The sequence below is a fragment of the Chiloscyllium plagiosum genome, chromosome 16, assembly GCF_004010195.1.
Source record: "Chiloscyllium plagiosum isolate BGI_BamShark_2017 chromosome 16, ASM401019v2, whole genome shotgun sequence".
In the NCBI taxonomy this organism is placed as follows: domain Eukaryota; kingdom Metazoa; phylum Chordata; class Chondrichthyes; order Orectolobiformes; family Hemiscylliidae; genus Chiloscyllium; species Chiloscyllium plagiosum.
The window spans coordinates 45,463,714-45,477,198 of record NC_057725.1 but is presented as its reverse complement, the minus strand read 5'-3'; the positions used below and the strand labels follow the sequence as shown (position 1 = coordinate 45,477,198).

Genomic DNA, 13,485 nt, shown 5'->3' with positions numbered 1-13,485 from the left:
GTTTGGGGAGGTAGATTGGGCACAGTGTCAAGTCCCAGAGGGTTGGGTTTATTGGTGTGGCAGGAGGGTCAGGTCCAGAGCAGGGGAATATGGTATCAGTTCTGGCAGAGGGAGAGCGAGGGTGGTGTCCGAAGCGGGCTATGTGGTGGTCAGGCTTGGAGCAGGAGAAGGACTCAATTGGTAATGGGAAGGTGTAATTGGGTGGGGGTGAGGGGGCATGTGAGGTGGGGTCTGTTTTATAGTTATTCAGAAGTTAGACTAAGTATTTAACGGTTTAACTTTTCCTGAATAATGATTTACTTAACTTCAGCTTCAGCCTCTGAATTCTCCGATTGAATGGTTACTTTCCTGGGGGCTCCTGGCACAGGGGAATTTCCTTGCAGAATCTTCAATTTCCCTGAACAACTCCTTCAGAATCTGCTACAATGGCCATTCTGCAGAATCCCCATTTACAACTGGCAACTACACTTCAATCGATTTCTGGCCATTGGAAAATTCAGGGCATTGTATTTTCAGCCTTCACAAGGTCAATTAAAGAGTACAGAAACACTATTTAAGTATGAGGCTAACCGTGAATAAAATGACAAAGGGCAAAGGTTTAAATTGGAATAAACAAGATTAGGATGTTTTATATCTATATTATATATGTAACCACACACACATATCAAGGAGTCCCAGCTAAACTGGAGTCAATGAGAATCAGGAGCAAAACTCTCTATTGGTTGGAATCATACTTGGCACAAAGGAAGATGGTTTTATTTGTTGAAGGACTATCATATCCAATCTGGAACACCTCTGCAGGAGTTCCTCAGGCTCGTATCCCATATTCAGCTACTTCTTCCATCATAAGGTCAGAAAGGATGTTTGCTGATGACTGCATAATGTTTCAGCATCATTTATGACTCCTCAGCTGCTGAAGCAGACCATGTCCAACTGCTGCAAGACTGGAACAATGTCCAGGCTTCAGCTGTAGACAAGTAAGATCCACACCACAAGTTCAAGTGATGACCATCTCTGGAGAGATCTCTAGAGAGAATATAACTATTAACCCTTGGCATTCAAAGGAGTTACCATTGAAAGCCCCACTGTCAATCTCCTGGTGAGGGGGGGTTACCATTGACCAAAAACTGAACTGGACTTGTTAAACAAATAAGAGAGGTTAGAGGCCAGGAATCTTGCAGTAAGTAACTCACCTTTTAACTCCCTAAAGCCTGTCCACCATCTACAAGGCACGTGAGGAATCTGATGGAATGATTCTCACTTGCCTGAATGATTGCAGCTCCAACAACATTCAAAATACTTGATATCTGCCAGGACAAAGCAGTCTGTTTGATTAGTGTTGCATTCACTCTCTCATCCACTGACACTCAGTAGTAGTAATGCTTACCATCTTCAAAATCAACTCTAGAAATTTACCAAAGCTCCTTAGATAGCACATTCCAAATGAACAACCACATCTAGAAAGTCAAGGGCAGCAGATACACGGGAACCCGACCATCTGTAAATTCCCCTCCAAGCAACTCAACATACTGATTTGGAAATATATCACCATTCCTTCAGTGTCCTTGGGTCAAAGTCCTGGAATTCCCTCCCTGACAGCATTGTGAGCCTACCTACATCAAATTGGAGTTGAGCAGTTCAAGAAGGCAGCTCAACGTTATCTTCTCAACAGCAGCTAGGGGCAGGCAACAAATATTGGGCCAGCTGGTGAAACTCACATCCCATCAGTTAGAGAGTGCAAGAAAAATAAGTTGGGAAACATTTAAAAAGCAATTCAGTGACATGACTAAAAATACTTATATTTTTCCAAAATGATCAAAAAGCTTTCTTCATTCATAATAATCTTGTCAGCCTATGGTGCACTAAGTGACATCGATATATCGGTCATCTTCCAGAAACAGAAACTATGAAGCTTTTTTTTATTGCAAAAGCAAATGGTGTGTGGGGTCATATGTAAACCTATTTCTTAATGGGTGATGGAGGACTGCAAACAGTCAAATCTTTATTGGAGCTTCGCTACCAGTCCTGAAAAGAAAGATGCACTGAAGTAAATGGTGAAGTTCATTATAATTTATCTTTCTGAATTTAAATTCACTATATTCAGTTAACAACCAAATTAGCCCACATTTTAGCTGTATTCTAAATGTTTGAGTTTCAGCATTAGAATAAAGTGAGAAGGAGAAGGTGTTGCTGCTTCTTTTTTGCCATGTTGTTTAACATTAACTTTGCTACTGAGAATAAGCTCTGACAATGAAGCACAAGCAACTCACAATCAAGCTGTTAAAGGTGAGAATAAATTCCTGTATATTGATAGTGATTAATATACCAAGCCATTATAGGCACAAGGAACGAATGAAATGCTATATCTTTCCATTGTGTGTGCAACTATGCAAGTGTCATGCACCATTTAAATGTAACTGGAATTCCCAGTACAGTTCAATGGCCCAGAATGTGTGGCAGTAATAGCAGTAAGATTGTCACTGCTGACTGTTATTACAGTTTTACTAAGAAAGGAGACAGACAATTGAAGTTTGTCCTCTTGCACTTGTTAGGACAGATGCACAAACACAAATTTGAAAGGGAGCACCAATACTATATACATTTTTACCACTGTCAAAACTTGTGATTCTTGCACCTATCTCTGGTAAGTTCAGGGATGAAAAGCTTCAGTAGAATGTTATTTTTATTTCAGCATTGCTCAAGTTATGACTGTAAAACTGACAATTTGTGGCATCTGCATTTGTGCAGTAAGATGTAGAAAATACATAAGAATAGATAAGTTGTCAGTGATACACTGCTCTGCCACAGGGTGCACTGTCAACTAAATCATTACTTGTTCCAAACTTCAACTATTATTTCAGCAGTAAGGAGTGATGAAAACATAAAAGCCATGATCAATCAGGAGTAACTGAAGTTTTAATGTATATTAAGTCATAATTACTAAAGTACAACTTTTCCGGCCCGATAAAGCAAATTTAACAAGCCTGTATTCTGTCATATGTGTTTGTCTCATATGCCGCAATCTATAATTCACTTTCTGCCTAATGATTTGAATATGATTTATATTCCCTAATTTATAATTCCTGTTTTAGAGTCTGTGTGAATTAATCAATCTGATGAGTTAATGAAATTGTTTTTTGTTGGATGACAGATGCCCTGTAGAACATGTCAAATTCAAAGTAACACTGGAACAGAGAAGGTCGGTGGTCTAGTGACTGCTAAAACATTATAGGCAACATTTTGATATCAGTAGTAGTGCTATTCATTTACCACTGACTGTAATATTCAGGCAATTTTATTATTTAATAGTAAAAGATCTTGCCATGTGAAGAATCACAGTCATCTTTGTATCCTCCCTTGTGAGATTCATTTGATTTACATGCCAAAGTATTACAGTGACAAATTTAACAAACTTGTTCTTCCAAATTAAATTTTTCAGAATGTTACTGGCCCTGGGCTTCCCAATCTAGGCTATTGAAGTCCTCAGACCTTCATAAGAGAGTTACTTAATTTACCAATGTTGGTATTTAGCCTGTTACACGTTTTAACTTACAGACCATAATTTTTCAATGTTTTGTGTTTTGTGATAAGGAAGGACCTACAGAAATCAGCTTCAGTTTTACCAGTTTGCAATGGAAAAACATCTTTCATGATATTCGGGAACCAAAGCACAACTCTAAGTGAGGACTTACTGTCTGATCGGAGGCAGGGAATAAACTGCAAATAAAAATAAATATTTTCCTTCTAACAAGATGCCAATCATAACATCCTGAGTTGGATTAGTCACCCTGTAACTCGTCCAGATTCTTTGTAGTTCAATGCAATGACCTGCAACAGTATAATCCTGACAGGATTGCATCACCAAATTTATTGCTAATCCCATTACTAGTAATAATACAAGCTCTGGAGAAATGCTACCTACTTTTACAGTCAGCCTTTGCTCAAATTAAGTACCCCTTCCCACAATGCATGCCCCACTCTGATCTCCGATGAAATGCACCACCTAGTATGGTATAGAGCCAATTTCACCATGGCATATTCTTGTTCATTCCTTCCTCTACTGCTTCTAACATTCGCTTCATTAGAATGTTTTGTTTTTCTCCAAACCAAGGCAAAACAATGATGGGTACACTCTCTCCTGTCAATCAGCCCATTATCAAACAACAGTCAGCCCCTCATGAACAGAAAGAAATTTGGAAGAGTGAAAAAGAATTTGAATGTAAACATTATACATGGAGTTGAAGTGTGTATCATATATATCTAGATATTTTATATATTTATGATTTTATCAAAAGAAAATTCTGGACATTTAAAGCTTGTTGCTGTTGTAGACCCATGTTCTTTATCCCTACCTGTAGTCCCATTTTCCTTTGAGTTCAACTTTTTGTCCAGAGCCTTGAGAACGAGCAAATCTTTGTACCATTTCTCCACTGGTTCCATTTTAGACCTCCTGAAATTTTACAAAGAGACTAAATGTCAGGAGTTGATGGGGGAACTCACAAAGATACACAGGATGTGCCAGGTCTATAACATAGGCATTTTTCCTATAAACAGATTTGGTTAAACTTAAACTTATTATTTGTACCAGACCAAAAGAGAGGCAGCTAAGAATTTCATTAAAATATCATAGAACATTCTCTGATGGTTATCAGAGTATAAAACAAATGTTTCATTGGCTGGGCATTTTAAAGACATGGCATAATATTGCAGAATCTGTGACCATTCCAAAATAATTGGTAAATTGGATTTTTCCTCTTGAAAGTCCCCATTGTCCTACTTCTGCAATAGAGAGGGAGTGACAACTGGTGACAGTTTAACCTGAGGGTCACTATACCTCAGGCAAGAGGGGAGGTTGAGAAGGCATGGCAAGAATAGGAATTGAACCCATGTTGTTGGCATCAATGCTGTGTCAAAAAAAAAAATAGCCACCCAGCAAACTGAACTGAACCACCTCGTCCAGTTGCCCATTATTATTGAGCTTAATGATTGAATGGGCCAAAGCCCGGTCAAACACTTTAGCATGATGTGTTGACCATGATATTGTATACTTCTGGATTTCAGAGTGCAATAGCTCTCACATCAACCAAACAGATGGCATAGTTGGCTCTCGGTTACAAAGGGACAATCTTATCCCAATTACAACTCATTTAAAAACATGTAACTTTTTCAAGGGTTTTTAACACCATAACAATAGCATAACATGGTATGTCTTTACTAATTCAATTCTAATTGTGTCTCACAGCATACCTCAAGGAGAAGTGCAGAAATCACCAACTATAACTCCTTGAATTCTGTGTTTGAGCTCCAAATGTTGCAGTCAGAAGGAAAAAAATAAAACTGGGAAATGATACAAATCGGTCTGGTTTGTCTTGTGGGCCTGAAAATGAAATTCTTGCCAGACATTCACTTACCAATTTCACTGTTTTTTCTTTGAAACTGTTTCCTCTGGATAATGACAGTGAATATTGACACTTTGCCATCATTAGCATTTCGAAATCTGGGCAGTTAGTATATATGTTCTCAAAATCAGGATTGTTTTAATTATTTTATTAGCATATTCTTGAAAGTGCAATAGATTTACAGTAAAATTGAAATGATCATAATGCAAAAGCTGAGAAGACTCCACAAGCCAGATAGCACTCTAACTTGTTTTGGAACTCTGACAGAGAGAAGATTATGCTAGTGTACATAAAATTAAATAACCGACGAATGGACATTCTAACGAATGAACTAATGATGCATATTATGTGCTTTTCACATGCAAAACGTAAAGGAGCTGATGTCCACATGCTTTAGAAGACTTATCAAACTTCCAGGGTTCATTTCTACTCAGTGAGATGAAATGTGTGTTTACTTACATAGCAGTTGCTGGTGGTCTCTGGCCCAAGTAAGAAAGATTAGCAAATAGTAGATATAGGAAAAATACCAAACCTAATTTGAGTTGTGCTGGTCTGGTTGAAATCAGCATCTACAAACTGTATCAAAGATACTCTTCTGCACCTTCCAAACTCATGACCATTTCCATCTAGAAGAAGAACAAGGGCAGCAGATATGTGGGAACTGCACCACCTTCACGTTCCCCTCCAAGCCACTCACCATCCTGACTTGGCAATATGTTACCGTCCCTTCACTATTGTGGAGTCAAAATCCTGGAAGTCCGTCCCTAATGGCATTGTGGTTCAACTCACAGGTAGCCTGCAATGGTTCAAGATGGCAGCTCATCACCACCTTCTCAAGGGCAACAAGAGATAGGCAACAAATGCTGGTTAGCCAGTGGTGCCCACGTTCCACAAACAAATTTTTAAAAAGTGTGGTTGAAGTGCACTTCATTCACTCATGTGCTAGGACCTAGAAACCCAATTACTTGATAAAGTCAAGACACATCAGATGATCTGGTCACTGATGTGAGGACAGATTTAAGTGGGCAGAGCTGGTGGCTTAGTGGTGATGTCATGGACTGGTAATCCAGAGGTCTCGGCTAATGCTCTGAGAACATGGGCTCAAATCCTTCCCTACCATGTGGAATTATCAAAATGCTTGAAATGAAAAGCTGGTCTCAATAATAGTGATCATGAAGCTGTTATCAATTGCTGCTAAAGTCAACTTGGGTTGTTAATACTCCTTTGGAGGAAGGAAATCTACCATCCTTACCTGCTTGGGCCTATATATAACACTAGAACCAGAGCAAGGTGCTTGACTTTAACTGCCTCCGGATTGGCCAATAAGCTATGCAGTTCAAGGACAATTAGAGTTGAGAAACAAATACTGGTCTTGTAAGTGATGCTCAACAATAATAAAACATGACAGCTTGTTTAGATTTCACACAGGATTGAACAAGGGTGATGAATTGAAAGACATAAGATGAATAGGGAGAAGTTTCCAGATGCTTTGCAAAATATGAAGTTGCTCTGTACAAACTGGTGTATTTAACGTACACAAGAAATGCTTTATGTGGGGAGATATGAACATGCAAAAAAATTACCATAATGTGGGGAGAATATGAACATGAAAAAAAATTACAGCCATTTTATATGGTAGATTATATTCAATGATCATTCCCCAACAAAAATTGGCATATTTCAGTTAAATTCAACACAAGACAAGCCAAGGTAGTTGTCACAGAATAGCACATTATAGGTGTAAAATATCAAGATCTAATATCATAGTGCTTTGGAAAGCAGAGTACATATCAAGATCAAAAACTCAGAAAAATTAAAAACAGATATAAGTGAGTTACATTTAGAGTCATAGAGGCCTACAGTACAGATGGCCCTTTGGCCCATCACATCTGCACCATTCAAAAACCACCAAATATTCCAATTCCACTTTTGAGTATTTGGCTAGCAGTTTTCTATTCCTTTTGGCCAAACACAGAGACAGAATAGAAAATAAACAACTCCTTGGGTTGGCACGGGGGCTCAGTGGTTAGCACTGCTGACTAGCACCAGGGACTGGGTTTTGATTCCACCCTCTGGTGACTGTCTGTATAGAGTTTGCACATTTTCCCCATGTCTGCATGGGTTTCCCCTGGGTGTTCTGGTTTCCTCCCTCAGTCCAAAGACGTGAAGGTTAGCTGGATTAGCCATGGGATGTTGGGGGTGGGGGGGTGGGGAAGGGCGTGGTGAGTCTGGGTGGGATGCTCTTAGGAGAGTTGGTGTGGATTCAATGGGCTGAATGGCCAGCTTCCACACTCTACAGGTTCTATAATTACCTCAAGTCAATCATCAGTTTTTAATCTTTTGGAGTACAAACAAGATTTAGGAGCAGAAGTAAGTTACTCAGGCCCTTCAGCTGCTCTGCCGTTCAATAAGATCACAGCTAATCTAATTACTACAGATTCTTGCCTGCTCCAATAACCTTTCTTCCTCATGCTTAGGTTATCACATTGGCCGCAGAGTAAGGAGACCAAAGCTATGCATGTTATTCTAATGCAATCCAATATAATATGAAGCTTTATATGAAGATTATATACTATATATAATTTTATATAATGATATAATTTGTAAAATAATGTTAGGTTTCAGGAGATTTTATGATACATGAGCTGGTTCCCTCACTACGGCTTGCCTGTTTTGTTGATTTCCTCAGGACGCATTTCACTTCACATGTAGAACAAAAATATCTTTGAATCATGTTCAACATTATCAGCTGTTACTTTTCAGGCTTGCTCCTATTGCCCTTCACTTGTACTCACAGAAAACAGCTTCCAAGACCAGCACTGAGAGCTTGCTTGAACTGAATGTTCAACTTAATATGTAGTGAGTGGGAAGTGCAATAAGATAACCCTTGACAATCAGATTATAGCAAATATAGAATTATGACATTCAACTTTGAGATCAAATCAAAATAGACCATAACAAATTGATTACCTGTTGTACACAGAGGTTTACTTTCCTATCAATTAAAGTCAATGGAATGGAAGATTGTGTGGGATGTATAAAGTGTGGCTGATTCATTGCTGCGGAAGGTGAATTTCACCTCCTTAGATTCCTATTCTATATGGAGGAAAACACCACACTAACAAGTGGCATTTGATATCTAATTACTAATTATGCTTATTGTGTGCTGCAAAATTGTTCGAAATAATAATGTCTCAATGGAATATAAAGCTTTTTTTCTGAGTTCAACAAATTTCACTTCAGGATTCATGATGATTTTGCTCTGTGTATCGGATAAAAGTGATACACAGGGTGAGATTTTCAGTTACCTGCAGTTGATGGGGAAAAAAAGAAGAAAAGCAGTAGGATTAGGAGGAGATGGTGATCTAGATAATGTGCCAGGCTCTCAGTGAATCCAGGATGGATTGGGTGGTGGCATGTAAATTAGGGGAGCCAGGAATCTGCACTTCTAATTATCAGCCTGTTAAACACCTTGAAGATATTGCTTAATAGACCAGGAGGGTCAGAAAGAGATTTCAAATCACAAATTGTCAAACCCTGTCAATCAAGTGGGTAGATGTTATATTTAATACAGCGAACATGTACAAAAACAAAAATTGCTGGAAAAGCTCAGCAGGTCTGGCAGCATCTGTGAAAAGAAATCAGAGTTAACGTTTCAAGTCCAGTGACCCTTCCTCAGAACCATAACACAGAACACATACATTTCTTTTTCAATTATGACAAATTTTAATGATTAGGCAATCTCAAGTGACATCATATTCGAATTCCAAAGTCAAAAAGTGTGGCACCGAAAAAGCACAGCAGGTCAGGCAGCATCTGAGGAGCTGGAGAATTGACATTTCAGCTCTCCTGCTCCTCGGATGCTACCTGACCTGCTGTGTTTTTCCAGCGCTATACTTCTTGACTCCGATTGCCAACATCTGCAGTCCTCACTTTCTCCTAGTCGATTGTTTTCCAGTTGGCCATTTCTCTGAGAAGTGAGGCTACTAACTTTCTGATATTCTGCCTTTTCTCTTCAAAAGGCAGCGACAGGCCCCATCATAGCCAATACCTCCCTTGGCTGTTCTTGCTCAGTGGGCAGCTTCTGCAGTTTGCTAATGACCAGCAATGGACTCTGCACTCGCCTCTAGCTCAATTTACATTTCAATACAGCATTACATCAAGGATACTATCGTAAAATGGGATCATGACCCAGAATTTTTTCAGGCATCAGGTTCTCAAGTCCGGATTGAAAGTCAATCCATTAGACACTGTGACATTCAATCTCTGAGTGAGTTTGATCAATAGTAGATAAGTCATGAACTTAGGAGTGTTACTCAGAGATCACTAATTAAATTGATTTTTCACACCTAAAAATAAAAGTAAGTTCATCACTGAACATTTTATTTTGAAGTATCCCAGATCCATTCTCAATAGAAAGCTAAACAACTGTTCGTCTATTATAACTAACTAGGTGTGGATTATTACTCTCGTCCCCCATCTGTCTGAATATCAAAATTTACTATGGCTGGTTTTGTACAATAATGGCTATTTTGAAGCCCTGCCACTAAAGTCAAAATTAAGAGTTTGGCTGAAGTTTTTTAGCTCGGGTGCTCATTGTTGTGGTTCTGTTCGCCGAGCTGGAAATTTTTGTTGCAAACGTTTCGTCCCCTGTCTAGGTGACATCCTCGGTGCTTGGGAGCCTCCTGTGAAGCGCTTCTGTGGTGTTTCCTCCGGCATTTATAGTGGCCTGTCCCTGCCACTTCCGGTTGTCCGTTTCAGCTGTCCGCTGTAGTGGCCGGTATATTGGGTCCAGGTTGATGTGTTTGTTGATGGAGTTTGTGGATGAGTGCCATGCTTCTAGGAATTCCCTGGCTGTTCTTTGTTTGGCTTGCCCTATAATGGTAGTGTTGTCCCAGTCGAATTCATGTTGCTTGTCGTCTGCGTGTGTGGCTACTAAGGATAGCTGGTCGTGGCGTTTCGTGGCTAGTTGATGTTGAAGGATGCGGATCGTTAGCTGTCTTCCTGTTTGTCCTATATAGTGTTTTGTGCAGTCCTTGCATGGGATTTTGTACACTACATTGGTTTTGCTCATGCTGGGTATCGGGTCCTTTATTCTGGTGAGTTGTTGTCTGAGGGTGGCTGTTGGTTTGTGTGCTGTTATAAGTCCTAGTGGTCGCAGTAGTCTGGCTGTCATAATTAAGAGCCTAAGTCTATTGTCAGGTGATTTTTGCTCAGTATATTAGATACTAAAGAGTCTGAAAGATGGCTGAGATTGTGTATGAAACTGAAACACTGATTTAACCTACTTTTAGCACTTGACATAGTCTTATAGATTCCAGTACAAGTGGCCATCCTGCCCTGTTAGCTATCTGCAAGAGCCCTTTAGGTAGTTGCACTCTGCCACTTTCACTGAGCCCTGCAATTCCTAGTCCCTGGAAGGGCTTATCAAATACCTTTTCAAAAACCACAATTGAATTAACTGAGTTAGAGTTGAAGATTTCTAATGGTTCTGACTCACTTATCTGAATAGTTACCCGGGAAAGGTTGGAGGATTAAAACCTGCTCTGACTGTAACTGGGTAACCATCCAAACACTGACCTAGTGAATCACACTGACTACTCTGTCTACACATGACTAGAAATAAGGTATTCCCTGCCACCACACCCCCAACTCAAAAAACAATGACTCATGGCCATCTGTGAGAATATGTTTTGCATCATTTCTTTCTTAAGCCCTTATTTTTAAACAGCTGTTGACTCTCCCAAAAGAGAAAACATCCTTTCCACATCCACCCCTGTTAAGACTCCTCAGGGTGTTATGTATGTCGGTCATGTCGCCTGTTACACTTTTAAACTCCAGCAGATACAAGCCAAATGTGTAGAACCTCTGCTCAAAAAAAACTTGCCAATTGCAAGTATTAGTCTAATAAACCTCTGAACTGTTTCCAATACATTTACATCCTTCCCCTTTACAGATGTAGTCTCTTCAGTGCCTTGTATAACAAAATCATTACCTCCCTACTTTGTATTCAATTCCACTTGCAGTAAAACATAACACTCAATTAGCTCTCCTGATTACTGCTGTACTTGCATATTTACCCTCTGCATCACGAGATTTTTCACTTGTCCAAATCAAACGTAATTTGGCAAGCACGGCTCCAATCTCACAACATCTGGATATTTGCCTGAAACATCTTCAATCACAAAAATCTGTAAATCTGGAGATCATGCCCCCAAAGCCTACATCAATATCATTAAAAACTAAAGGGCAATATTGTCATCACCAGTTCCTGTGGGTCACCACTGACGATAGAACACTGGTATCTCCAGAATTTCCTCCAATTTCTTTACTGTAGGTGCTTTCAGGAAGGAGGTGTAGGTCTGTCAGTATGTAAGGGCAAGAAAAACAAATGGGTAACATAATGGGTAACATTAGTCTGTCCATCAGGCAGCCAGACATCTATCCCAATAGCATTAAGTTGATTTATTGTTTTTTAAGAACTGCCTGTCACAGTGTAGGCGAAACTCACACGATTGTCTTGCATTAGTGCCATTAACTTTTCGAACCACCTCTTTTACTTCTGAGTCATAAAGAGACCACGCATCTTTTTTTAAAACATGTCCTTAAATTCCTGGTGGCTTGAATAAGTTCAATACAAACAGACTAGAAATATTATTTTTTTTATTAGTAAAGATATTAACAACACAATTTTAATGATATAAGCATCATCATATCCTTTCCTACAGATTGGTTACCAAACCTCACAATTAAATTAATATATCTGCGATTTGGAAGCACAAGTTTAAAAACAGAGCCAAACCTAATTTAAAGTGTGCACTCTTAAGAATCAGAAGGTGTTATTATAACTTCTGAGCTAATTTTTGGAATCATCTCAGTGTCACCATCTTCCTCAGTGCCACTGCCTACTTTTCAATCAATGTAGTTTCTTTATCCAAAGTTATTCTGCTTTGTTTTGAACCTTGTTTACATCTCAGTAGTTTAATGCACACTAAATTTCAAAGTTTTTAGGCAAAATAATCTTCGTTCTTAATTCTACGCCAACTCACTTGAGCCTCACACAATCCGAATGTGGAATCAAATTCTATTAGCTTATGTTGCACTTATCTCACTGTTTTGATTTGCATTTCCTATGCAAGGTTTTCACAAAATTAAAATTCAAAATTTCAGAATGCAATATTGAAAATATTAGTGAGAATCCTGAAATCATAAGAAAATATAAGAACTAGAGTAGGGGTAGGCAACTCAGCCCCTTGAGCCTGCTCCACCATTTAATATGAACATGGTTGATGTCATCTCGGTCTCAACTCCACTGTCCTACCAGATCTCCATAATCCTGCAACCCTTAATAAAAATCTATCTCCCCCTCATATTTACAGAAGTCCTGGTTTCTACCTTACTCTGGGCTCATGAATTCCCGAGGTCACCACCCTTTGAAAGAAGCAATTTGTCTTCATTTCTATTTTAAATCTGCTCCCCATTACGCTAAAACTATAACCTCTCATTCTAGATTGCTCCACATGAGGAAACAACCTCTCTACATGAACTTTATTAATCCCCTTCCACATCATATATACTTCAACTGCTCAACCAAGTTTCATAAGACAAACTCTCTCATCTCTGGAATCAGTCAAATGAAAATCTTCTGAAATATCTCCAATGCAACGATATCCATCCTTAAATAAAGGAACCAAACCAGTACACAATACTGAAGAGGTGAAAATGTGTTGCTGGAAAAGCGCAGCAGGTCAGGCAGCATCCAAGGAACAGGAGAATCGATGTTTCGGGCATAGGCCCTTCTTCAGGAATGAGGAAGGTGTGCCCAGCAGGCTAAGATAAAAGGTAGGGAGGAGGGACTTGGGGGAGGGGCGTTGGAAATGCGATAAGTGGAAGGAGGTCAAGGTGAGGGTGATAGGCCGGAGTGTGGTGGGGGCGGAGAGGTCAGGAAGAAGATTGCAGGTTAGGAAGGCGGTGCTGAGTTCGAGGGATTTGACTGAGACAAGGTGGGGGGAAGGAAAATGAGAAAACTGGAGAAATCTGAGTTCATCCCTTGTGGTTGGAGGGTTCCTAGGCGGAAGATGAGGCG

General features: G+C 39.5%; 1 protein-coding gene across 1 annotated transcript in view; it reads right to left on the bottom strand.

Annotated features, from left to right (window-relative positions):
* The window catches only part of LOC122558051, a 47,063-nt gene that overhangs the window by 22,274 nt on the left and 11,304 nt on the right, over window positions 1-13,485 (bottom strand). The window contains exon 2 of the mRNA XM_043706377.1: window positions 4,353-4,450. Coding sequence (XP_043562312.1) covers window positions 4,353-4,440 — 88 coding nt within the window. The 5' untranslated portion in view covers window positions 4,441-4,450. The remainder of the gene's footprint in view (window positions 1-4,352; window positions 4,451-13,485) is intronic.